This window comes from Scophthalmus maximus, chromosome 2, assembly GCF_022379125.1.
Source record: "Scophthalmus maximus strain ysfricsl-2021 chromosome 2, ASM2237912v1, whole genome shotgun sequence".
NCBI classification, from domain to species: Eukaryota; Metazoa; Chordata; class Actinopteri; order Pleuronectiformes; family Scophthalmidae; genus Scophthalmus; species Scophthalmus maximus.
In genome coordinates, this window is record NC_061516.1 from 10,936,789 (window position 1) to 10,963,626 (window position 26,838).

The following is a 26,838-nucleotide window of genomic DNA, read 5'->3' on the forward strand; positions in this document are numbered from 1 at the left end:
AACAGGCCCTCCACCTGCAGCAGGTGAACGTGTGTGTGTGTAGCACTTGACAAAGGCATAGGAAACGCCACAGTTATGATTCATACAAAAACGTGGGGAAGGGTGGCGTCAGTGGGTGGACAGTCTGTACCAGTATGATGTTGGGAAAATAAGGAGTTGTTACTCTTTGAGACTATGTATGAGGATTTATTTTTTCATATTGAATACAAACGTCACTGATGATGCTCCGATTACAGATATAACATGTTAATGAGAATGAAGCTCCAGCATATGGTGTCTTTGAAAGCCACACTTTTTTTCTTTCTTTTTTTAACCCTCCCAAGCTCCTGACCCCTGCCCTGCGTGTGGCTAATCCCTAACCCTCTCCAGCTAATTGTGTCAGCGGCCTCAAACACACCGGCCCTCGGCCGTCCTTGCATGTGCCAGTGAGGAAGTGATCCTCACTCCCTGCAGGGGTCTTCCTGGGCCCACGCTGCTGCTGGTGATAGACCTTATCTGGGCCGGCAGCCATTTCCCCCTCCCTGCCCGCCCGCCTGCCCGCCTGCGCTCCCCGGGCCTCCTCCTCACCCGCGGCCCCGGGGGTGTCGACACCACCGAGCCGCCCAGAGGCTTAGGTGCCTCCCAGGCCGGCGACCTCCCCGGAGACCTGAGCCGCTCTAAACCGGTTTCTGCAAAGTAGATTTACCTTAACAACTGTGCCCGAGTCACATTTTGAGGTGCTTATGCTTAACTCGAGCACTTCCTTTATATACATCTTTATACTACATCACACTCAAAGGGGAAACTACAGTGCTCCTTTCAAGCGTCACAAATTCACTTGTCACTTTGATACGCTTCTAAAATACAACAAATTGTTCATCATCAAACCAGTGATTCCCAACCTGTCTTGCTTATCATTCACACAGATGCAGCAGAAATAAAACCTCTTAACAGTCTATTCACAGGGTTTATCCCAACTCCTTCCCACTGAATGTTCGGCCTTCAAATCCATGAAAATATTGATCCATGACCATTTAAAATTGTCCTTTCAAAATCATTCAGGCACTTTCATTCAACCGTTTTTCTCAGCCTGTACACACACGAACAGATAAAGTTATGATATTAGAAATAGAATATGCTTAATAGTCAAGACTGACTCCTATTAGAAAATTGATAGGGGCCCAGAAGAGGTGAAATTATCCAACAAGCCCAAAAGAGTAATTAAAGATTTGTAAATGATATTTTATCTCCTAATTGTCTGATGATTCTTCAGATTAAAGTTGTTGCATTAAAAGTCTGACAATCTGATAATATATAGTAGATAATAACATGTCAGTATCAGGGGGAAGTTTTATTGCAGCATAAGTACCTACATGTTTAATATTTGAAGTTTTTTTTCTTTTGCCAGCGAATAATTCTTTTCTTTGTATGCAGCATTTTTACTCGCAACGAAAAATATAAATAAAATAAAATACACATCCACTGGCTAATTAGAATAAACCTTGAGTCAACACCTCAGATTGTCGTCTGGTACTTTCCCTTCGGCTCAAAGCACTGACATCCAAATAAGGGCAAAACCCACAGTGTACTGTAGTTGCAAGCACCAATGAGGCCGTGTGTGTGTGTGTGTGTGTGTGTGTGTGTGTGTGTGTGTGTGTGTGTGTGTGTGTGTGTGTGTGTGTGTGTGTGTGTGTGTGTGTGTGTGTGTGTGTGTGTGTGTGTGTGTGTGTGTGTGTGTGTGTGTGTGTGTGTGTGTGTGTGTGTGTGTGTGTGTGTGTGTGTGTGAGAGAGAGAGAGTGTGAGAAAATGCCGGTACTTGCTGGGCGGTGCAGAAAGTCTTCCTGTGGTCGTGGAAGTTTTGCAGCAGCCAGCCGAGTTCTCAGTTTTGCTTTTACTTTGCAGCTTTTGTGAAATGACTTCAGCATATTCGTAAGAGAACACGAGGACAAGTGATAGAAACAACACCTTTTAGTGTGGACTTGTTTTATGTTACCAAGCAGGAAAGAAGTAATACAAAAATTATTTTAAAAGATGGCTGGACTCAGTTCTGCTCAGAGTTTAAAAAAAAACAACCCAAATGGAAGTGCAGAAACTTGTGGTTTATTTCTGATTTGATTATCAACCGTCTCCACCCACGCTGTACGATCTGTGTTCAAAGAGTCTCTGTCCCACTGGTGATGGAGCGGATGAGACGTATTCACCACACTGTACATTTGAGGGACAGAGATGTATGATTCTCATGTCTTCATTTAGTTTTTTAATTTAAAAACAAAAACAAATCACGATCCTGTATTTCAAAATAAAAGAGGAAGCATGGGTCCCCGGTCAGATGAATGAGAGTGTCATTGAGGTTCTGTGTTTGTGAGATATTTCGTCATGGCTTGTTTCTTTTCTCAGGAAGTGTCAGATATGCGGGCACCTGACAGACGGCATGACGACTTGATGATGACCAGTTTGAGCTAAGATCATTCTTCTTTCTTTTTTTTTATGTTAACAATCACACACAATGCTGTTTGGTGATAACACAGACTTTTCAAAAGATGTGTTTCCATTGTGGTCGTCATAGTTGCAAAGAGCGGAGGAAGGAGGTGAAAAAATAAAATAGGACAAATGTAAAAACAACGAAAGGACTCGAGGCGAGGGTGAATATTAATGAGAGCATCATCAACAACAACAGAAATCATTGCATTATTTTCCGTGTTATAACTTATAGACACCAACTTATAATTTTTCTAGATTGATCTGGCTCTGTCAGGGATTTACTCTGTAGCTACACAGCAACACAAGTAGATTTACTCAAGTGCACTTTTGACCTACTTATTAAATTTTCTATATTTTCAGTTCAGACGGAAATAATGTAATTTTTGATCCATTACGTTTATTTGACAGCTACAGTTTCTTCCCATGTTCCATCTTGACAGACCAATTGATCATTTGACAACTATAAAACATTCTATATGATTAATAATAATAACACTTAGGTGAAGCTTTTCTGCTGGATTTCTGCTATTTTTTTTTTAACTTTTGATACTTGAGGTGGATTTGACTTCTCGTTCTGAAATCCTTTTATCGAAGGAAGCTTTTCGAACGCAGGACTTGTATTCGAAAGGAAGTCCCTATTTTAACCATGTGATACTTCTGAACCTCTTCTCATAACCACCGTCATTTAGCGCAGGTAACTTTGTATAGCTCAGTGCAAACTGAGGAGGATGAAGAGACAGAAACAGAACAACTGCTCAGTGGTCGTAGAGAGACGCACGGCGGTGACCTGCTTCCAATGGAGGCCCGGTCTCAGTGTGGAGGCCCACACGAGGCCCACACAAGGCCCGGTCTCAGTGTGGAGGCCCACACGAGGCCCGGTCTCAGTGTGGAGGCCCACACGAGGCCAGGTCGCAGTGTGGAGGCCCACACGAGGCCAGGTCGCAGTGTGGGGCCCGGTCGTTCATATCCTGCAGAGCGCGACACCACCACAGGCAGAGAGGCGGTGAGGCACAGCGACCGTAGTCATGGCCTGTTATTTTTCTTGAGTCGCAGTTTGACCTGACTATACAGATACAGGAACTTATTATGCTGCTTTATCCTTGTGTTATTTTGCATGTCTTTGCTGAATATAAAATCCCCGCTAGCAGCAAATATGGATTTATTTTTCTTTACTTTAGAGTACCCAGTGGGTTGAGACCCGGTAGTATGATGAGGATCCTGAGATAAAGCCACCTGCTTCACTTCACTAAACCATAACCTTAGCACCTGTGTTTTTTTTTTAATCAGAGTGGTTTCACTTACCACGCCTTTGTAACAAAAGCACCAGGTGACATTTCGCAGTTCTTCACATGTAATATGACCAGCGAGAGCTTTAACTGTGCTCACATCCTCCGTTGGTACGACTAGGCTACTAAGCATGGCTCCTCTGGGAATAAAGATGTTCTCCCTAAATCGTAGCGTAAGCCGACAGCAGAGTGCGACACCTGATATACTGTACAAGGGATAACAGGATGACAGCCTATAACTGACATGCTACTGTACAATGATGCAGAAGTAACTGGAACCGAAGAGAGCTCTCAAGTTTAACTGGGGACAGTTTTTGACTGAGAGGAGACAAGAATGTTCTTACTCCACTAATAGTTTGTCTTCTAGTTCCCACTACTGGCAGCAAGTGGCTCTGCACACGAATCATCGTCACATTAACAATCATCTTGTGACCCAAATAAATATGTACAGGAAACATGACATATTTGTTCAAACCAAAAATGACATCACTACTTAGTCCGTACCCTTAAATTGCTCACTTTATCAGTCAGTAGAGACGTCAGTGATTTCACGCTGAACAAAGTGCTCTTGATTTCTTCCATTTTTATTTTTTTGTGCCTCTTAAGTTTCAGATCAACTAACTAGCGTTAATGTTGGCCAAAGGCAGCCCAAGTGAACACAAAATGAAGTTTTTAAATGATTTACTGAAGGAAAAAAAGCTATACAAGCCTACTTCACCCAATGTGAAAAAGAAAACGGTACCCTCAAGTTTCTAAATTGGCCAATTCGCCACATTGAATTGATAACTCTCCCCTCCCTCCCCTCCGCCCCCAAGAACTCTGGACTCTGAACCCCCCCATCAGGAACTGCACCAGTCATTTACACAGACTCTGAGGAACACTTGTCACTTTCATCAGTGCCCTCTACATTTATTACATTTAATCTGCACTCCATATTCTTTATATTGGGCATTTTCAATTTCTTCTATAATTTAGTTTCCTGTATATTACACATACTGTACTTTATTTCCTTTCTATTGCACAGATTCTTTAGCTTTTCTATCCTGTGTTTTTGCCTTACTCTTACTTTTACACTATTTAGAATTTTATTTATTGTATATATTACATATCTTATTTTCTGTTTTGTTTTTTGGGTTTGTACTATTGCACCGTGGCTCCGAGACAAACGGTTTTTCAATTCCTCTGTATATGTCTGGAACAATACTCCAGGAATTGTCAATTAAGTTTACTTGACTTGAACTGGGTTGATTACATTACCTTAGAATACAAACGGACCTGCTCAATCTGAACCTCACTGAAACCTGAGTGGGAATGTGGTTTTTAAGCTATAATGCCTCAAAAAGTAACACATGATGCCACGAGCTGAAGAAAAATTTAAGAGCAGATGGAAAACAGTTGATGACTCTAATCTGTTATCCGGGTTACATGTCCAGTATACACAGTATTATTATTTACATACATTTTTTAACTAGCCTGTTCCATGGGAAATTGTTCTGCATGTGTTTGACACATTCTACCTAGAATGACTTGGAAAAAAATAAGTGTCTGCTCTGCTCTCACTTAGTATTTTCTTAAATTGGGAAAATGGAGAATTGTGCCCCTCCGTGGTACATTCCTGTCCTTGAATAAATTAATCTGACTTTGTACAGTTTACAGAAACAAAAATAAACAGTGATATGACAAATTCTAATAAAACACTTTATTTGTTTTCCCTCAATTATTCAAAGAAATAAGAAACGTCCCTCCCCTATGCTAACATTCCTAATCACAAACATAAAACAAGAATTGGAGTCCCACGGTGCAAACTGGACGCAGTCGAGGTTTACGTCTTCACCGCCGTGTCTCTGGACTTGTAAATCACTCCTCTGCTTTTCAACTCTCGCACCACGCCTTCAGAAATGAGACAAAAAATAAGGGGGAAATAAGCAAAATAAACAATGAGAAACTCCAGTCAAGAAGACAGTCAAAGATGTACTTTCTGGGTGTGTATGATTTGTTACATAGGATAATTTAGATACCTGGAGGAAGTCTGCCTGTCACTGACACTGCATATACACCAGGCTTGAAGTTTCCTGTGAGATGAAAGAGCATGATATAAACACGACAGTTATGAATTTAATTTTTAAAAAATGACTTCAGACAATACTTTTTTGTTTGAATAAAAGCATGATTTAGATTGTTCTCTAAAGCGTTGGGGTATACCAACTGTAAAGCTAGCTGTGTGTGTGTGTGTGTGTGTGTGTGTGTGTGTGTGTGCGCGCGTGTGTGTGCACGTGCGCTTTAAGTACAGGCCCACATCCTCACCTATCCGCTGCCATTTTGCCACCCAGCTGTCCTCGGGACTCATCATGGCGATCACGCTGTGAAAACACACACACACACACACACACACACAGACAGACAGACAGACGTGGTTGGTGGTAAACACTAAGAAAACAACACTGTGAACGTTTCTGGGGGAGATCAGTACAACGTGGATCGTTTACCCGTCAAACGAGGAACTTGTGCATTCATAGACCATCTCTCGGTTCCCCTTCATCTGCAGGTAGGACTCGCAGTTGTCGCAGCCGTCATATTCGAACTGGTCAATGGTCTGAGGAAGACGGGGGGGGGATTGGGTGAGTGGATAATGTGTCATGAGCCCGGAACAATGATCGATGAATACTTCAGATAGCAGGAAACATAGTTGATCACAAATATTCTCCATCAGGTCTACTACAGTCACTACCTGTTCAAAGGGGAAGTAAACATTTGTTTGTGTACAAGCGTGGTTCGGATGTGTTTAGCTATACACGTGTAGCTTGTTGCCCGACCAACACACCCTCGTCTAACCGCATTCAATTGTTCCAACGGTCTCATTCTACCGCTCAGTAATACAGTACATCAAATCCATCGTGAGATCATCACTTCAAACATGACTCTTGCGTGAGACACTGCGCGGAGAGCGGCTAGGCTCCACGTTAGCGGAGAAGCTCGGTCGATCGTTACTTTCTCGCGGCCCAACGTTTACCTTCACCAGCGAGCACAGAAGACACGCTCGTAGGTGGCGCAGGTCCTTCGGGACAGTTTCCAAAGCCATTCTGTTCAATTCCTTGAGGGAAACTTACGACAGAAAAGCCGAACGAACAAAACTGTTGTTCTTCGATGTATCGCTGTCGCCCAGGAAATACGTCATGCGCGGGGTCCGAGTTGAGCATCGGCACAGAGGTGTCTGTGTAGCGCGCCTGTCGGAAAATCTCAGCTTGGTTACAGATAGTGCTTGAAGTGTTTTGTATAATTATTTGTTTTACTTATTTTAGAAATCGTGTGCTGATTATACTGCGCAGTTTATCTTAAATACTTGAAACATCCCAGTGCAATAATACTAAAATGTTCAATTACAAAAGCTAAAAATGCATTTTGCACCAGCCAGATCATAAAGCTAATCTAATATCAATCAGCTTGCAATCTCCCAGTATGTTAATGTTATGTCAACAGTTGAGATGGAAGAAAGTGAAAGCTACTCCCTTAATCTGCAATATCTTGTAGATATTCCATTTGTCTGATAGATTTCTTATTGGTTAATTTTAAAAGTAGCCTATGCATCAAACAAGTTTGAAAAAGGCCTTGTTTCATGATCATAGAAAATTTGATCATCAGAAAAAACATTGTAATGATTTGAAAATTACAATAAAGTTGTTTCAAATCATTAAATAGACAATTTATTAGCATAGTCAACAGTAATAAATAAATAAATAGATTGTCAATAGTTGCTAAAATATCATAAATAGCCTTTACAGGTCAGTGCAAGAGGGCCTTACTAGGAAGGACTTTCGTCTGTCAAGGCCGACAATGGAGAACATCCTAAGTCTCCTGGGTGACACCAACCAAGGATGGGGGAGGGAATTGAGGTCCTTGTATTTGTGAACTGGTTGGCTTGTGGCACATCTTACAGGGTTGCGTCAGAGGCCTTTGACATTCCCTGAACTTGGTTCACCACATCAGCTGGGACGTCCAGGGCTTCATCCGCACCCCCAACAGGGCCCCTTTCTGGTTCCCCAGCTTTCAGCTTTATGTGGCAAGGAGCACAGATGGGTGTGATGTCTGAATTGAACCACCTGCATGGTTTGCAGCGGGCTACTTCTGCTCAACTCAATCCGGTTCCAAGTCGTCTGTGACCACATGGGTCGCTTCCTGGACGTTAGTGTGAGCTTCCCTGGCCGTGTGCACGATGCAAGGGTCTGTGTGCACCAGCTGTACCCACCTCCAGGATGGTGCCTTATTGGTGAGGGAGGGGTATCCCTGTTTGGCACAACCCATCTGCCTGATGACCTCGTTCCACGAGCCTGCTCAGGATGCTGTTGAGAGCAGGTACAATTCAAGGCTGTCCAGGGAAAGGTGTGTGGTAGAGAGGGAGTTTGGGCTGAAGACCCGGTGGCGCTTCATCTTTTTGAAGGCACAACAGTTGAAGGGGGAGTTTGTGTCTGAGGGCAATTTTGACTGCCTTAATTACATTATGCAGCCTGAAGAAGGTGATAATGGTGATTGCTGGGACGACTGTGACACGCTCAGAATCAGGCTCACAGCTGTAGTGACTGCTCAAGCTCGGACCGATGAGTGCTGATGTCTGTACAGAAAAAAGAAGCCTTCTGGTTTGGAGATTCCTTATTAATCTTTATTTTAAACATATATTAAATTAAACTTGTGTACCACCCCACTAACCCTGTTACTGGCGTTTGGTTCTATACCTTTATGCATTTTCAATGAATTTTCTCGTATGCTTTGTTTTCCTTTTTGATTATTTTTAGATGATATTTTATTACTCTTAACCATATATACATATATATATTTTGTATTTCTGTGTCATGCCAACATTTGGCCCATCGCTTCTTGGGATTACAAGACGCCCCTAATTTACAATCTTTTTCCGGTTTACAAATGTAAAAAAGACACACTGAAAAAAGGAAAAGAAAATCAAAAGAAATCCAAACAATATCGCGTACAGAACTATTGCATTTCTATAAATTGACTCAATAAAGAGTTATTTTTCCTCATTTCACAAGCTTTCTCCAGATAACTTACTGTCATGCATAAAATCAACTCAATCTTTGGACTCGAAAACAAATAATTATTATTCTACTGTATCATACTATTACTGTACTGTGTCACAAATTTTTGCTATATTTTAACCACACGTGAAATTTCAACCGTTTCAAAATTTTGCAGATTCTGGCCTGTTTAGATTTACAGCTTGGGAATCCATAAGCGAGGTCGAGGGTAAAGACAAATGACCAACTCATATAGCTGCTGTAAATTCATGTTGTTCTTTGTTTATTGATGTTTTACATTATTGACCTATTTGTTGTGTTTTTGTTAAATCTGTAGTGTTACCCAAATACATTTAGTTGAATTTACTCCGGAACATTTCGGCTACAGTTACTGTATTTCTCGTGAGTTCAATTTTAGAAAGGAACTGGTCTTTGTGGCCATCTCTCCATACCTATTTCTAACTGGTAAACAGATTTCTTCACAGGAGAAACTTGAAAAATAGTGCATGAGTCGCCGTGTACTTTGGATAGTTTGAATCGCTGTGGAGAGTCCGGTAAGAACTCTGGGTTTGCCTTTACAGAGAATGGTTCAAATAACCGAGAGTTCCTTTATTATTTCTTTCGGTGTCTGTATGTGGTTTTTCCCTGAAATTCTTCTTGACTTTCAAGATGGTGGTCTCAGTCTGGTTTTGTATTTTCAAATGGGGTCAACAAGTAACTCAGTGACTCGCCTCTGTTTGTCTGCTGCAATACAAAAGAGGTAGGATTCTGAGAGGATTCACTTCCTGTTATTTGCCATGAGATCACAGGAGTGTTTGTGCCTTTGATCACAAGAGTGTGTTTGTCGGATCATAGGAGTGTGCATTCCAGATCACAGGAGTGTGTGTATGCCTTGGATCCTTGCATCAACGGTATTGTGCGATAGGATTTCAATAGACGATAATTCCGTCTTATGATCTATCTATCTTATCTATATATCTTATCTACTGTTATATTTGTATTTATCTATTTATCTATCTTATCTACTGTTATCTATCTACCTATTTATTTATCTATCTATCTATCATATATTGCATCTACTGTTATTTATCTATCTGATTGCTTTTAGCAATGAAAAGTGCTCTATAAATGAAATTTATTATTATTATTATTATTATTATTATTATTATTATTATTATCATCTGTTTTTGCTGTCTTTATAAAACGTATTTAAAAAACAGAAAGCGTATAATTCAAGGTAAACTAATCCGATCCGGAGCAATTTGACTTTTGTTACTACTTGCTGTTGTAGAGTACTGTCAAATTGCAGCATTATTGAACTTACATTAATTGTCCTAATGCAAATGGACAGAGACAAAGCGTTAGGAGAAACAGCTCGTAGGATCCTGGCTGTTGAATCCACAATCAGAGTCGCACTAGACGTTCGGACTGTTTCAACGGTTCATTGAACCCCCCTCGGTTCTGACGGACAGGGCCGGTCTTCTTCTGTGGTGTCACAGGTACGGTTATGGTAGTATAATGTTTTAAAAATTTGAATTCCGTACAATATGACCCCGAAAATGCAAGACAATATCGAGAGAGAAAAAGGCCTGTCACTTTGACTAACGTTACTATGCAGAGCAGTTTGACCACGAGCTAACGTTTGCGTGTTGCTAGCTAATGCTAATGCTAGCTGAGTCAAGCTAACGTTCAAAGCTAGCAATTTTATATAGTGTGTCGTCGAGTACAGCTAGAAATAAACCATTTTATTTGATTAATATACGTTTTAAGAACACTGTTGGGATAACTTGGTGCGGGTTTCCATTTTGTTATTAATTGAGGGAATATGGGTTTTTACTTTTTTTTTAAACTTTAACCACTCGAAGTTGACGTCGTCGTCCATACGGGTCCCATGTTAGTCACGTCACGCTACGTCACAGTTAACTTTGATATGGAGGTAAACGTGTTGACCGTTGACCTGGTATTCAGGAGAGGTCACATCCGTTCTCACTGCTACTACTTCCCCTTGTTTCTAGTTGTACATACTGAAGCATGTCTGTCGGTGAGAGCTCACTCCCGGAGAGCATCAACCCTATTAACTTCCCCGCCAAGCTGTGGCGTCTGGTGAACAACCCGGCCTACGAAGCCATCTGCTGGGACAGCCTCGGCGAGGTGCTCATCATCAATCAGCGGCTCTTCGAGAAGCAGGTCCTGTCGCCCCCCTCCAGCTCCACCTCGGACAACCGCGACGCCTTCAAAACCAGCAACTTCACCAGCTTTGTCCGTCAGCTCAACCTGTACGGCTTCAGGAAAGGCGATCCGCCTGTCAAAAACTGCCCTTATCCCACCAGGGTCACTGGGACCTGTCATTATTTCTACAACCCGAACTTCAAGCGAAACCACCCGGAACTTGTTGCGACTCTGAGGAGACTCACTGCCGACAACAAGGCCAAGCTCAAGGCTGGACTGGATGTGGCATGTCGGCCTCCGGGTCAGTACCAGAAACATGTGAAAAAAGGCAAGTATTAGTGCGAGTCATGGGTGCGGGGGAAATGTCCTTCCTGTCTACTATTCCGTGACCTCAGTGGAAAATGTCCCGAGGTCAAGGAAAAAGGTGTAAAGGAGGACTGATAGGACTCAGGAAAAGCAGACAGCGCTGCTCAGAGAATCCGACTCGACTTTCTCTACAGTACGTCATCATGCAACGGTGGATGTTATTGACGTGCGTCTGCTGTGGTGAAACTACAAATTTCCAAAGATGAACTACAAAAAACGCAGCAGCTCCATCAGCATGTTTCAGTGTTTTACCACCTTATGACATCAGATGTAAATGATTCATATGTAACAGTAACTTACATGATGACGTGCATCTCTTCTGGGTCACATTCATACTCCTCTACTTCTTCTACTTCGGATTGAATCTTTTACATAAATGCATGGCACGTCACGTTAAATATCGCTGCCGCGATGAATTCTGGGACTTCTATATCCCCATACTCTCACATAGGAAGGTCCAGTGTACCCTATGCTAAAGGACATAGGAAACTATGTATTTAGAGAATCCGAACAGCTCTTATCATGGCTGCTGATCAAACACTTCCTGGTCACGTCAAGATTTAGGAAACTTCCAAAGCCAATTTGACAATTCGACCGTACACACGTGTGGGAAGCAGTGTGAGAAGGACCCACCAACCAAACCCCCGCTTTGAGAATCACAATCCTGTGTGACTTTTCATTCGTACCAAGAATGTAATAAATTTTGACGCCACAGTCCTGTGTTCTTAAGTTTCAATATCACTGTCTGAAAGGTAGCGTTGCTTCATACATTATTTTTTTTTTCCTGTTCCTGCAGTCACTTCACCACTTGGCCCCACACAACAGGAGTCCGCTCTTCTCTATCCAGACAAAGCTCGGACCAGGACCGCACTCAACGGCACCCCAGCCCCGCCACGATGCCGGAGAAGGGCCCGTGTTCATGGCGCACCTCTGTCAGACGTACCAGTATCTCTAAGCCCCTACTACACAGCAGTGGCCCCGAGGCCAGCTGCCATGCACGTCCTGCAGGATCAGATGGCCTACGCACACCATGCGAGTTTTCATGCTTGTACTGCACAGTATCCGCCTGGCTTCTATTCCCAATGTGAGTGAACCTGTTTGGAAACGAGTTACAAACCACACTTCTCGTAAATTGCACACGATTGTTCAGCTTTAATTGATCTGTATGTTTAGTAAACAATTTTTAATTATGCATTCCAACAGTAACAGGCTAAACCAAAACGCAATTATTATTTATTTTTGGTTTTTGTTTTTTCTTGAAGATGTGCCATGCTACTATCCAAACTTTGTGGCATCTCATATGACAGAGATTGGGCTTCAGACAGGACCATTCTCCCCCCATGGTTATTACCTGGTAGGTAATTAATGTGTTGTAACTGTCGTGTTACTCGCTGGAAAGACAGGTATTTTTTAACATGTAACTGTGTCTAAAAGATTCATTTTATTTCGCTGTGCTGTGTTTTGTGAAACACAATCAGGACTCACAAAATAAGTAAAACCAGGAGGTGGGAAAAAAATTCGACATTAATGTGGACAACATTTTGCAGATTCCGGATGAAGTGATGCCAGCGCAAACCGGTAACGGCTTTGTTGTGAGCCCAGAGAAGACCGTACCTGTGTCTGACCAGTCCTCCTGCAACCAGTTGTTGTTGTTGTGAAATCAATCAATTTAAGTTTCATATTTTGCTTCTCTATAGATTCTTATTGTACTTTGGTACATTTTTAGTCTTTTGGTGTAAAAAGCTAGATTTTACCTACATGTTTACACAGTCCTATCTTGTAAGTCGCTTTGGACAAAAGCATCAGCAAAATGTGTTGTAATCTTAAGTGTTTTACTAATTTGTGATGTTTTGAAAGAGCTGTAATTTTAAAATATTAATATATATTTTTGCAGGGAGCCTACTTTAACTCACCTCCCCATTTTAATATGCACATTTTTTTTACTTACATTTCAATAACATATCCTGTTTGTAATAAGTTGTAACAAACTTCTGAAGTGGGGTATACATGAATAACTGAATGGCATTGTTATTATGTCATCTACCAGTGATTGTTTGCTTTGCAGTAGTGACGAAATTTTTGTGGTATTTCCCCCACCTCATTATATACACATTATCTTTTCGTAGCTGCAGTGTTTGTAAACATGTAATCCGTGTGTTTTGATGGCACATGTGTAAATGCATTGTTATTGAACATAAATATATATTTGAGATAATTATCTGGATGCGTTGTTTTTGTGTGTATTCATTTGTGTCGTTGACAGCTGGCTGCAGGAGGCGCCTGCTGACGACGACGATGATGGTGATTTTGTACACTAGAGGGCGCCACTCAATCGGTTTTTGATCAGCGCTGCTGCTTGTGCGGCTGCTCCTCCCTCAGCATCTAATGTTGCCTTCACGTGCGCCTCGGAAGCTCCTGTTACTTTATTCATTAAACTTTTTTCCCCCACCCTCCTTGTAAGTTGTGGGTGCTTTTTGGTGCACAAATCGAAGCCTGTGCGAATTAAGACAAAAATAATAATTAATGTCAGTAACATAACCATTATAATGAGTATAACATGTAACTGCTGCAGGACAATTAGCTTACATGGCTTCTCTTTCATCTTAATAAACTACCATTTGTACTTTTTTTGGGGGGGGGGGACGTTCGTGTGCAGAGCTTTTAGAGAAACCCCAAACTCCGACGGCAAGCGAAGGCAGCAAGACAGTGAGCAGGTAGAGGCCGTCAATGAGATCCCGGGGGAGAGGGAGAGAGTCCGGGAGGTAGACTCATGTAGAGACGGTGTCATAACTGCACACTGTCTCTGCACTTCACCAACATCACACGGGAACTACAAGGATTTTCGAGCACCTTTTTTTTTTTATCCCACTTTACTGTTTCTTTGATAGACGGTCCACGCTGTCCTCGTTCTCAGGGGGATCTTATCTAACTTCTCACAGCGCAGCGGAGCCTCTGAACTCGGGAATGCCCCCCCCACCCCCCTACACTCGTTTCATTCTTTCTTCTCCTTCTCTCCTCCTTTTTTTCTCCCTGTTTGCAGCGAGCAGGTTTGAAGGAGAGCCGAGTGTAGCGAGGGAGTAGATGGGCACGTTGCGGAGCTCGTTTCGCCTTCGGAGCCAGTGTGATCGCCGGGACACGAGCGGAGCACTGCAGCGGTCCGATCTCTGTGGGTCATAATACGAAAACGACATGGACTGAATTGAACAACTCCTTCGAGGATTTCCCCCTTCTCCTCTTCTCCCAACCCCACGGTTGTTAAAACTCGACCCGACACTCTCGGCTCTTCGCTGCGGGTCGACATGCCTTGTGAGCTTCCGGCGGCAACCTGCAGCCGAGCCCTTTGAAGTTCAAGTCGGCGCTCCGCGAAGTTTTCGGTGGATTTAAGTCCCCCCCAAAAAAGAAAGAAAAAAATGTGGCGCCGACGGGACGAGCTGCCTTCTGACGCCGTCTGTCAACTCGTGTTCGGCCACAAGACGTGATTGCGCCGCACGGGGACCGGAGTCACAACAATACACATCAACAACAACAACAATAACAACAACAACAACAACAATAACAACAACAACAACAACAACAATACGAGCAGCAAGCTGTAGTAGCCGGGGCCCGCGGAGGAAGATCGACACTGCGCTGTCCGGACCTGCGCTTCATCTGGGACAGGACACCTGAAGGCAACACGCGTTACACACGGGAGGACCTGCGCTGCGTGTCCCGTGAAGACCACTTCACGCTCTGTCACAGCGTGACGTGTGTGTGTGTGTGTGTGCGTGTGCGCGTGCGTGTGTCGCCGCCCGCATTAACGACACTGGATTAAGTGTGAAAAAAGAAAAGGGTTCCCCATTAGATCCCTGGAGCGGTGTCGGTTCCCCCGCAGCGGCGCGCCCGGCTCCACGCGGGCACCGAGTGACGCGCATTTCCATAACGTGTGTAGTCTGAATATTCACGCGGGTGCTGAGCGCAACTTTTGAGTTATGAGTGCGAGCTATGCTGGCCGTCCTCCAGCGTTGAACACTTGGATTGTATCCATTTCGCAGTAGTCGCCCGAGGGGAGACAGAGGGGGAGAAGACGCAGGGGACGCGCGTCAAACGGCGTTTCTCGTGTTCGCCCGCGGCGCTTGCCTGCTTTGAAGTCCACCATGTGCGGCCGGGCACCGCCGCTACCGCCGAGGCCATGACCGTCCCCCAGCGGCGCCTGGCCGGGCTCTGGCCGTGGCTGTTCATGGCGGCCCTGCAGGTGGTGCTGGGCCAGCCGGGCCTGGAGCCCGAGCGGCCGGCCCTGCGAGCGGTCATCAGGGTGACCCTGCTGAGGAGCGAGCCCGCGGGGCAGCCCATCACCCTGGAGGGGCTGTTCGTGGGAGGGAGCGCCGGCTACGCGGAGGGGAAACTGATGCAGGTGAGGGAGCAGCCACACTGTCACACTCCCCATCCTCACTCTCCCTTTACCCCCGAGCAGCAGGCGAAACACAGAAAGAAAGAAAAGGAAACCGGAGTCTGCAGTCAGAGCTTCGGTCAGCAGGCTCCCATCTTATAGTTTCCTATTGTAAAGTTAAATAGATGGCTCTTGTGTTTTTGGAGCCCTCTTCATATCCACTGGACTCATCATGACAACATGAGAGGAATAATTCCTCACTAACAGCTCATAAGAAATGGGATCTATGTACAAACATGAATCTGACAGTTAGGTTTCCTACTGACACACTGTCCCGTGTCTTCCGGTGCACCGACCCTTGACCCCACATGCTTCCATAATCTGACAAAAGAGTGCACAGCATCCGCTGTCCGGTGAACACCTGAACTTGTTGCTGCCGTACTACGCCGTCAAAACACCGTAGTGACCGTGGGTTGTAGACAGTACACAAAATGCTATACTTTCTACTCGGCGTGTGATGACAGAGTATCTAAATTCCTTGAACAACAGCAATGACACCCAGGTTGGTTTGTTTTCAGTCTATTTTTACATCCCTGAAAAAAAAAGCAACAACAGTGGTTTGGTTAGGGTTGCCAACTTTCGTGGGTAGGTGTATCTTTTCTGAGGCACTTAGTGTAAAAGACATCTAATTTTCTTCTGACATTTCTTAAGGTCAATGTGTGGTTGAAGACTATTAAACAACCCCACAAATCATGTCAAGACCCATGTAAACCTATAACTTCCACAAAAGTGAGTGCTTTTTTCCACCATGTAATGTAAAGCACGTAGTCTATTCAGTGTGCATTTTTCGGATTCAGGAGTGGATTAAGGGTCCCGGGGGCCATAAAGCCCCGGCTGCGTCAATTTATTTGCCGTTTCCAGAGAAACGGGACGACAGATATGCGGCACTGTAGGATCTTGTCTCTCCTCACTCACCAGGTGTGGGAGGTTTCGTGACTGGCGAGCCAGATGCCTCACTTCGCCATAATTGATCAGGATTTACGCAGCTTCTCCGCCGGAGAAAGCCCTGCATTAGGGATGGTGAAAAGCCAGCGCTGCTCTCCGCTTCAGTTAAAACAATGTGACTTAAATCTGCCTGTGTGGCTCGCTTGCAACATGTTATTGAGGCAAAATACAGTGCAGCTGAGATCAAACACTTTTCTGGGATTTCCAGCTTTCTTTATTTTCCCCCCCACCTATAAAACCTTGCACATGTTGGGTTTTTTTGTACAGATCCGTTGGACAAAATATACATTTACGGTAAATGCACTAAAAGATATTAACCCCCTGTCACCAGGTCTCAGCAAAGAGCTCCAGCGACACAGTGTACATACTAAGGTACAGTGCATATTAAGCTGGCACATGGCTGATGGGGCCAAGATTGTAGAAATGATCGCTGCACATATTTCCCCCCGAGGTGTGAAAGAAAGTGCACCAGTGCCATTATCCAGCTAATACTTTCATCTCTGACACAGTCAGAATGGCGACAGCCTAATCCTCTGCTGATAAGATCCCTAGTTTTCTCTTTTTTTTTCCCTCCCTTTTTTGCAGGCAGAGTTGCTTTTCTATGGACCTTTTCTTGTTTCTCTATGTCTGACCATTGCTTGTGGTTCTGTCCAACGCTCTGAAGTCATTGTTGGACTCTCTCTTCCTAGGCTGTTCCCGAAGAGGTGGTGTTTTGAGGCAGGATGCTCTTTGTGGCAGCGCAGGCCTGTTCCAACAGGTCCTCGTTGCCTTTGCAGGCGGCTTTGCAGTTCCCGCTTTATGTTCTCGCCTTCCAGTGGACGAGGGGGATGAAGGCCGGAAAGGGGAGGTGGAGTTCCATAGATGGATTCGCTGCCTCCCAATGTCCCCTTTCTATCACCGATTACGATCTCGCCACTGTGATTAAACTGTCCGGCCGATTAACGTCTCATAATAACCACAACCAAATTGGTGGATGTCTTCAATGAGCCTAAATTCTGGTCAGTTAGTCCAGCAAGTGCTAACTATTTAATCTTTTTTAGGTTGATATTTAGGAAAGCAAAGTATTAAAAGCTTAAGGTAATTTTTGATTTGAAAACCAAAGGAGTTTTGCACAAGTTGTATGACGTTAGAATAAAATCCACCTTAACTGTGCTCGTAAAAAAGCAGTAGAGAATCACATTTTGCAGCCTTTTACTTTTTGTAGGTGTAGCAGGAGTTTGTTGCTTTTAAATACCACAAGATCCTGTTTTGAACCTGTCTGCTAATGCGTGTGAGGAACAAACTCAAAGTACAGGGTGTAGGGAAAGTTCCCAGTCGTCTGTGTATTCAGGCCATGAGACTTTGCTTTGGTGCGCGTCTCCCTCTGATCTATTAAAACTGTGATCTCCCTGGAAGTGTGCCCTGTCCTCTGAATGAACACGTTCATTGGAACACTGGCTGGGGTCTGGCCAGCTCTATTTGGACAAATACAAGTGCAGAGGAATTTTGACTCTCTCTCTCCCCCCTTCCAGAATTCATCTTGCACAGTGACCCTAGGAGAAGTGCAAAGGCTTAAGGGATAACTCAAAACCCGAAAGGATCGTCAACTGTCTTCAGGCCTCTGTTTGGAGAAGTTTATCTTCCAACAGGCATTGTACTCGATCAAATGACATCATAAAAATTCCACCTATTTTCATTTATAGCCTCCCTGGCTCTCTTTTTTCCCCTCACGCTGTATTTTTGGATCTTTCTTCTTTGAAATTTTGCACTGACCTTTGAGAGCTCACTTTTATACACCAGCTGTAATTAAGGCAGGCCAGGCAATTGAGTTAACACAAGTTAACTCTGCACTTCGCATTCTTTCATCTCCCTTCTCGGTGTCCCCCAAGGCACCGAGCGCCTCCCTCGACCGTTCGAGGACACTATCTGCACATTTCCCCCCGGCTGGCCCTCAGCACAGCCGTTTGGGATCGAGGGGCGGGAGGGCGGAGGGGTGCGCTGAGGGAGAACATCAAAGCAAGTCCAGTTCGGAACGTGAGCCGGGGTGATTAAAAACCGAGACTGTTTACACTGCACTTCCCATATGGGCCCTCTCCTCCCCCTCCCTCTAGATTTCTTGTCCATACTTCCTATCGCCCTGGATGAGATAACATCCTGTCCAGGCCTCCTTGGGGCTCCTCGCTGCTTTACATTGCTGAGGTCGCTGCTCTCTGCACAGTTTGTAAATGTGACGTGGATTCTGAAGGTTTTTCCTGAAGTGTGTGCAGGAGCGTGGAGCTTTTTGGTTTCTCATTGGCTCTCTTAACCTGTTGTTGTGTGAGGGCTCTTGATAAGAAAGCTGAAGATTCAATGTAACTTGAAAATAAGGAAAATTTCACGCACATTTCTTGTTTTTTTTACTCTTTTTCCATAAAGGGTTTGATATATAGCATGAATCAGTTGGCATGTGGATGATCTGCAATGTTGAAAGGGACATCTCAGTAAAATGGCTGAATATAGGATTGGTGCGAATGACCAGTGCTACTTTTTCACGTTCAATTTAGTGATTTGCTGTCACTTTTATTTTCTCCAGTTATTTCCCTGCTTATGAATCTCATTTCATTTGGCAAAGAGGTTGAGGTCTTGTTCTTAAATCTCCTCACAATATGGTAACACAGAGTTGCAGTAGGCTGGAAGGGGCCTGCTCTGATATTTTGCTGCAATCACCAGTTAACATTCACAGGAACTCTGTCCAGCATGCGAAGCTCCGCTATGTCCACTGGTATGGACACCATATGAGACCTTGAGACACACACACAGCGGTAGAGTCACGTCTCCATCCATGATCCCCTCTGGCGCCCAGCGACATTGGCAGTTACATAGAGGAATGAATGAAATGGCTGTAAAAGCTCACAATTTCCGCCTGCTTTGCCACAGTGACGGTTAAAAAAAAAACATTGATTAAGTGTTGTTTATGTAGAAAGGGAGGACGTTCGGGGTCAGTCGTCCTTAAAATACAAGGTATAACATCTGAAACATGCTCGGTGTGTTGACATTGAGATTGTGTTCATTCCTTTATGTGGCCGGCTCGCACAGATCCGCTGTCGAGACATGTTTGTCCTCTATATTTCCATATGTTCATCAGCTCAAACCGTCTGCTGTTGCTTTCCTATCTGCGTCTCCTTCCTCCAGCGATGTGAGACCACTGGTCTGTGTTGCCTCTGGCACTTGCCTCGAACACACCCCATGTGTGTCCAAGCTATCAGACGAGCTCTGGACTAATGGTTTCTCCTGGGCAGGCATCTGACAAAAGCTCTGGCCTGCAGCACAGGAAGCGGGGGGCTAGTGCTGTCTTGCCCATCCTCTTCCACAAGAGATGGCTGTTGAGATGTTTCTCACCATCTCTGCAGCACCGGGAGGACGGGAGAGGCAGGTCAGGGAAACATGGCAAGTCTCTCAATCCTGCCGGCCCCCTTCTTTTTAAGTCATTAGACCAGGTCTGGAATTCTTGAACGTTATACAACACATTCTTGTCTAAGTTTCATAGCTCTCCTCGTGCAAATGACCAGGAAAGGTCTCTGCTACTTCTGTGTACATGCTGACACTATCACCGTTTCACTCATCCACTCACCCCTTCATTTATGCTAAAGAGTCACATACTTAATTTCCTGTTTTTTTTGTAGCACATACATGTACAGCATGCAAACACTCACACACACACACACATACTAAGTGCACACATGTGCACAATGCAGTATGGTAAAGGCATTACTGCTGGACTTATCCTTGAACCGGCCCACAGAAAGGCTGAGTTGGAGAGGACAGAAGAATAAAAAGAGAACATCAGAGCAGAAACAAGCATTATAAAATTTCACATTAAAGTGAGAGCTTGTCCTCACCATGGTGTGTGTGTGTGTGCGCGCGCGCTGTCATATTCATTGGTCTCACATTGAGTGTTGAGAACTCGCATACACACATAATATCACACACTTGAATGGAACGTTAATGATCCAGGCTTTGTTCATGTCTTCTTTCTGAGCGCCTTTATATTGTCCATCCCTCTGAGAAACCAGCGGAGCACTGCAGGAGCAGCAATGTACTCAGCTCTTTTAAGTTTGGCCATTATGTGGCCACGCATCCATCACAATGGAGAGGAATGAGTCACCGCTGACTATAAAAGAGCACACGCACACGCACACGCACACGTTCACACATACACACACACATGCCTTATATTTTTCTTTTTTGGCACCATACCTGACATAGGACCAGTTGGGACCAGCCAGGGCCCGGGGTGCTTTCAGGTTCAGTCGAATTCAATTATGTAAAATGTCTGTCGATAAACAGTTGAGAGTACCCATGCATTTTTGTATTCCCGGGAGATGGGTATCTCGTGTGACCTTTTCTGAATCTGTCCTGACAGTGCAGGTCAAGTGAAGCACCTGTCCCTTTCCAGCTGAAATGGATCCACTGGGAGCACATAGGAAAAGCTTGCTGATCCATAGCGGGTGTGGAGGCCAAGCTGTCCCTTCCCCGGGGATCAAGGCCACATTTATGGAGATTTACAGAGAACCGTTTTGCAACAGATGACAATTGCTCCACATGGCAGCGGAGTGCAGATGCTCCTGGTGGGAAAGTTGGCAAGTCTGTTCTGTGTTCTCATTCAGGTGAAAGGTTTGATCACAAGGATAATGTTGATAATAATGAAGTAGTTAGATCTTTAGATCATTTGGTTTTAAAACCAAAATATTCTTCATTTTGATAGGCTATAAAAAAGTTGTCATTTCTTTGTTCACCTTAGTCTGCAATGACAATGAACCCTGACCCTAACCCATCTTTGGAATTCCACCACCAGCAGGCCAAAGTTTTCACTTGTCCTCTGAAATACCTATTCAAATCTAATTGACCGAAGGGCACAGACTTTTGTAAAGACATTTGTGTTTCCTAGACAAAGTATCCTTAGGGCTTTTGTGATTCTCTTACTTTACGTGTCACAACTACTGATTGTATCCTGATGAAATTTGGTTACAAACATTCACGTCACACCCAGGATGAAGTGTAATAACTCTGGTGATCTCTGAACTTTTTCGTCTCGCACCATCATCACTTCAAACATTCTCCTAAGCCTCAGTTGAGCTTTGTATTTATATCGCATTATGTTACCATGCTGACGGACACGATAAACCCAAATGGTAAACATTATAGCAGCTGAACATCAGCATGCTAGCTGTGTCATTATGAGCACGACTATGCCTAAGTACCGCCTCACAGAGCTGCCAGCATGGCTGTAGACTCCTGGTCTTGTTTATTATCTCGACACCAGAATTTGAATGAGTTTGTATTATAGTTTCATGGAGGTTTTGTTTTTTTAAATCGTCATACTATTCATATTACAAAAGAGAATGGGCCTCTTTTTCCTCTTTCCCCAAATCAAACCACCTGTAGTCCTTGAAACTGAAAACTTCACTGGCCAGAGCAGGAAGAACCACTCTCGTCAAGTGCAACTATAAATCTTTGGCTTCTAGATGGATGTGATTTTAAACGATTCATGGTCAAACTTCTGTTTAATAAGCAGACCTGTCCCAAATTTTGGACTTGACAAAATATTTTCCAACGTTTTGTTTTTTTCCAAAGTTAAATAAAAACTCAACTTTTGCAGACTTTGTACTAATGGTTTGTTTTGGCTCTCCTGTGTTTGGAGCTGAGATGTGGTGTTGAAATCAACTCCCCACTGTTCATCATTTGGGACCTCATTTCTGCTTGATGTCATATTAGAGATAGTTCTGCTCATTTCAGCCAAACGTCTTCACAGATAGTGTAAGTGTAGTCAGTCACCATTAACTTATGCTCTGCCTGTTATGCCACGAGCCGCCCTTTTTCTGCTCCCTCTAACATCAAAGGCTCAGACGCTTCTCTGCAGTTTCTCAATTCTCTGCTTGTCTCGCTCCTCTTCCTCCCCAGCAGCGCAAGCTTCAAATTCCTCCTCCTCTCCTCTAACCAGGCCTCTCTTGTTTCTTGATAGCTCTTTAAAATGGTTGTAATTCATCGCATGTGGTTTAGTGTCGAGGACACAATTGGCTACATGTACTCAAAAGGCAGGAAGCGCTTAGTTGAGCTGAGAGGTTGGAGGAAAAGAGTCATCATCATACCACAGATAAATGCTCTCTGACAAATGCCCTCCCTCTCTTCGGCTCCCTGTGGCTCCCCCAGTCACTCTCAGACAATTTATTTGTATGGCTTTGTGCCCACTGCTCTGGCAAATGTAGCAATAGCAATCAAACAGCAATGTAAATTCATCCCTTATAAATTGCCATACTTTGCTTGATTCCTAGGTGACGAGTTGAAAATGTTTTTGTGCTACTTGTAAAGGTCGATACATTTGTGCCAGCGCTGCACAGTGGTGTTGTCAGAAAGCAGGATTTGCAGGGAGCACAGAGCTGTCTTGTGAGTGGAAGCAAATTTTCTACTTTTCTGCTTGAACGCTTGGCTCAATGATCCACAAGAAGAAGAGCTTTCACCTGTCTGATTCTTTGTGTGTGTGTGTGAGTGTGTGTGTGTGTGTGTGTGTGTGTGTGTTTGCCGCAGGAGGCGGAGCTCCCATACTGAGATCATTTACCAAACGCTATTAAGCGGGATCAAAGTGACTTAGATCTTTCGGTGCTGCTCAACTACAAAAGCCATATTGTAACCCCAAAACCAGGGAGATAACTGTTGACAAAAAATTCTTTATGTCTCTTAAAGTCACATGGTCACTTCGGAACAACAAACAGCATTTCCCCTTCTGACCTTTTTCTGCCTCCTTCTCAGGAAGCCTTCAGTGTTAGTTGCGTTAATGGGCCTCATACTTTCCTGCTTAGTATTAAGTTTGATTTACTTTTTTAGAAATGCTAAACACAAATTTCACTGTGACAGCAACACGGCCTAATTTAGTCTCAGTGCCAAAAATCAGACAAGTGGTTTGAGACTAGGGCTGTCATGATATACCAGAACTGGAGGTAATAGTTATAAAAGGAAATGTTGATATTGTGTTGATAACACACGTTATTATATCGTGTATATAATCCAGTGCCTTTTTAAAATTATTTCCATCTCCATTTGTTTCACACACCATCATAGCATATAAGTTATCTCTTATAGTGATTATTTTCTACCCCAAGATCCTCTCTCACACTCTGGAAGCGGAGGACGAGCGTCGTAGAAACAGCTGCTTATTGCCTACAGCGCCCCCCCCCCCTCTCATTGACTGAAATTTACAATCAGGAAATGAAAAATGAGAAGCAAGCAGACTAAGAAACTTTGTGTGTGCGTGTGTGCGCGCTTGTGTGAATGTGATGTTTTTGCAAGTGTTGATTACATTGGGGTAATGCAGACATTAATTAGCGAGCCAAATTCAATACTATTGCCATGATAAAAAAGAAGTTAAAAACAATATTGTCTTGAAACTGGGCTGTCTATGATCACTCTGACCATCTTTGATCACCAAGAACATCTTCTATCCGCACAACCCTAGTAGGTAGGATATTAGAATTAAATTGCCAAAATTAAATGACCTATAACATTATTATTGCAAATCAAACTTTCTATACATATCTTGATATTATCATTATGGTGACGATTATCATACAGCAAAAAAAATGTTGTTTCAAACCTTTCCACTATGGCCCTGCATTAGTGTAATACACTATTGCAGTAATGGCCTGCTCACTAGAGGTCAATGTACAAAATTGTCTCAATTTTTATGTGAGAAATTTTTGAAATTAACATTTTATGTGTTCCCTCAAATTCGCTGCATTTTGAGTATTTTCCAAGTGTGTTTTGTCAAACTGTCAATGGAAAGCACCTGCTTTGCTGGAATTACAACTGAAGAGCAACTGGTGTATCTGATTGTTTATGAAGCCATGCACGATAAAAGCCGCCCTTATTTCGCTTGGTGAACACCTCATTGGAACTTGGTTACAGTGTTAACACGCGAGTTGTCGCTTTCGCTTTGTGTCGCTTTGTCGTTTCTTTCCCCCCGATATATAAGGGCCTGATGCAATCAATGAGCTAACTTCCCAATAGCTAGCTCAGTTTTTTGTGCAGAATAAACCGTAAATGGAAAAAAAACTTTTTCACGTTGTGTATGAGGCCTGTTTTTGCCCTTTGTAGCCTTCTTCTAATGACTGCTCTGTGAGCAGGAGGTGAATGATTGCTCTCTGTGAACATGACTGATCATCATACATCCTGTCACATGCCTGCCAGCATGATAGATGGCTGTTCACTCGGTTGGACCCAATGAATGGTGCATGCTTTTCAATTAGACAAGGGGTTAGTATATCTGCCAGAGAAGTGTGTTTAACTGATGAGTTCATATCCGTTCACCTGTGGGGAGGGAGAGTTTTTCCTCTTCTCCTCCAGTGAGTTTTTGATGAAAATGCACTCCCAAGGGTTGCGGAGAAAAAGTCCTTGTATATGTATATGCACATATGCAAGTTCTCACAAATACATTTTTAACACATTTTTTCCCCGTCCACTACCATTAGTACTATTTCTCAGCCTGCTCCTACTTCTCATTTGAGTGAATGTTACACTACAGCACAGTGGTGCAAATCCAAGTCACACAAATCCAACTTGCTAGATAAGTCTTATCAGAGGAGAGCTATTCAGGCACTTAGTGTGAATGAGTGGTAGACATGTACAGTATATGGGCCTTCTTGTTTCGAAGGAACAGAGACCCAGTCCAGGACCAGGTTAGACCACGTCCAAATTAGACTCAGACTGCTTGAGGTCAAGGAGAGTCTCAATCTATAACCATCTAGATTTGCTTACTATTGAACTATTAACTTATGTATTAGTTCTGTCTATCACCCAGTTTCCTACAGATTGTTTATGGTATTAGTGACCGTCTGTATTTGGGTAAGTTTGGGTCCACTTTGGATCACGTCATTCTGGATTATTTTGGTACTCAGGACAAGTGGAGGCGTGAGGAACCAATTAGCATCTTAGAGGACATGTCCTCAAAAAGACGGCCGAGAGGCAGAGTCCTCATCAAAGCTTGCAACTAATTCAATCACTGATAAAATTGGACTGTCCAAAAGCACAGTAAATTCAGTTGATTTGCAAAAATAAAATAAAAAACAAACATCAAATTGGTGACAAGGGGATCTGAATGATAATATCACCAAATAGCCAACTTCAATTAAACACCGTGGTTAAATTCCTCCTTTGACTTTGATGAGCCAATCACAGAGACACCTTTGGTACCCTCAGAATACAGGTCAAGGCCGGTAACCGTCAATGAATCAATACCTTTCCTTTATGTATGGGACAACAATGATGCCACCAGCAGTTTATGAGTCTTACCCCATGTGGAATACATGATTCATCACAGCCATGCCCTTGTCGCACACTCCAAAAACAACCAAAGTCGAGCTAGACTGTGCCTCGTGTACTATCCAACAATCCTGAGGAAATTACAGCGTATCTAGGAGACCCAATCCAATTCAACATGACCTCCTGACTGGCTGCTCCCAATTAGAATCTGTCCCAAACGGTGCCTTCATCTCTTGTCCAAAGTGAATACCTTGGCACCTGGAAGGAATGCTGACACACTGCCGTTTAGGTTGCTCCGAGAGAGGCTCGCACAGTCACACGCTCCCCTTTGTTTAACCCCCTGGAGTGTGGGTCAACCAACGCTAACAGCTAACGCCAGTCAGCAGCGGACACACAAATTACCTCATTGTTGAACTCTCTCAAAATATGCATTACTATCTTGGCATTTTCATGCCAACACGCTGTGCTGGTTTTCCACTTGCAATACGTTCCGATTATTCCCTGCAAATAGCCTTGACCACAAGACTGGGACTTTGTAGGGAAGTGATAGAGCAGTGGAATATCATCTACATCTGGGTTACATAACCCGTATGTATGTACATTTAGTCCATAATTATGCTTCCTGCAGCCTCCAAGTAAAAAAACCCAAAACAAACAGATTCTTGCTGTTTCAAGGTCAGCTGCCCTTAGTGAGCCGCAGTTTGGAATCAGGTGGGAGGATCAAAAGGCAGTCTGTGTTTGAGAGAGCAGGGCCGTCTCATCAGGGCCGGTCATCTGATAACCTCCTGTGTGGGACCCGCTCCAAAACAGAGTAGTGCTTGACAGCTTGCAAGGCATGCTTTTAGGAGTGTCTGGAGTTATATCGGCTCTTTTTCTACTTTGAGAG

The 26,838-nt window shown here is 43.7% G+C and overlaps 3 protein-coding genes across 5 annotated transcripts in view; 2 read left to right on the forward strand and 1 right to left on the reverse strand.

Moving 5' to 3' along the window:
• Nucleotides 1-5,430: 5,430 nt before the first annotated feature.
• On the reverse strand, nt 5,431-6,928 carry supt4h1 (SPT4 homolog, DSIF elongation factor subunit). Its single transcript, XM_035625047.2, has 5 exons — nt 6,757-6,928; nt 6,233-6,339; nt 6,051-6,106; nt 5,765-5,818; nt 5,431-5,636 (listed from the first exon to the last, which is right to left on the reverse strand). The coding sequence occupies exons 1-5, from the start codon at nt 6,823-6,825 to the stop codon at nt 5,569-5,571; spliced, it is 354 nt and encodes a 117-aa protein (XP_035480940.1). The 5' UTR covers nt 6,826-6,928; the 3' UTR covers nt 5,431-5,568.
• LOC118300548 (E3 ubiquitin-protein ligase RNF43) overlaps nt 6,324-26,838 on the forward strand; it is an 84,577-nt gene continuing 64,062 nt past the window's right edge. For 2 of the 3 annotated variants that reach the window (XM_035625041.2, XM_035625042.2), the window contains exons 1-2: nt 6,324-9,684; nt 14,349-15,701. In XM_035625041.2, the coding sequence (XP_035480934.1) occupies nt 15,480-15,701 (222 nt within the window). In that variant the 5' untranslated portion in view covers nt 6,324-9,684; nt 14,349-15,479. Of the gene's footprint in view, nt 9,685-14,348; nt 15,702-26,838 lie in introns of those variants that run through there. The other variant, XM_035625044.2, reaches the window with a different exon arrangement.
• hsf5 (heat shock transcription factor family member 5) lies at nt 9,910-13,523 on the forward strand. The gene is made up of 5 exons (XM_035625046.2): nt 9,910-10,272; nt 10,789-11,270; nt 12,105-12,392; nt 12,571-12,662; nt 12,856-13,523. Exons 2-5 carry the CDS (start codon nt 10,805-10,807, stop codon nt 12,964-12,966), a joined length of 957 nt encoding a protein of 318 aa, XP_035480939.1. The 5' UTR covers nt 9,910-10,272; nt 10,789-10,804; the 3' UTR covers nt 12,967-13,523.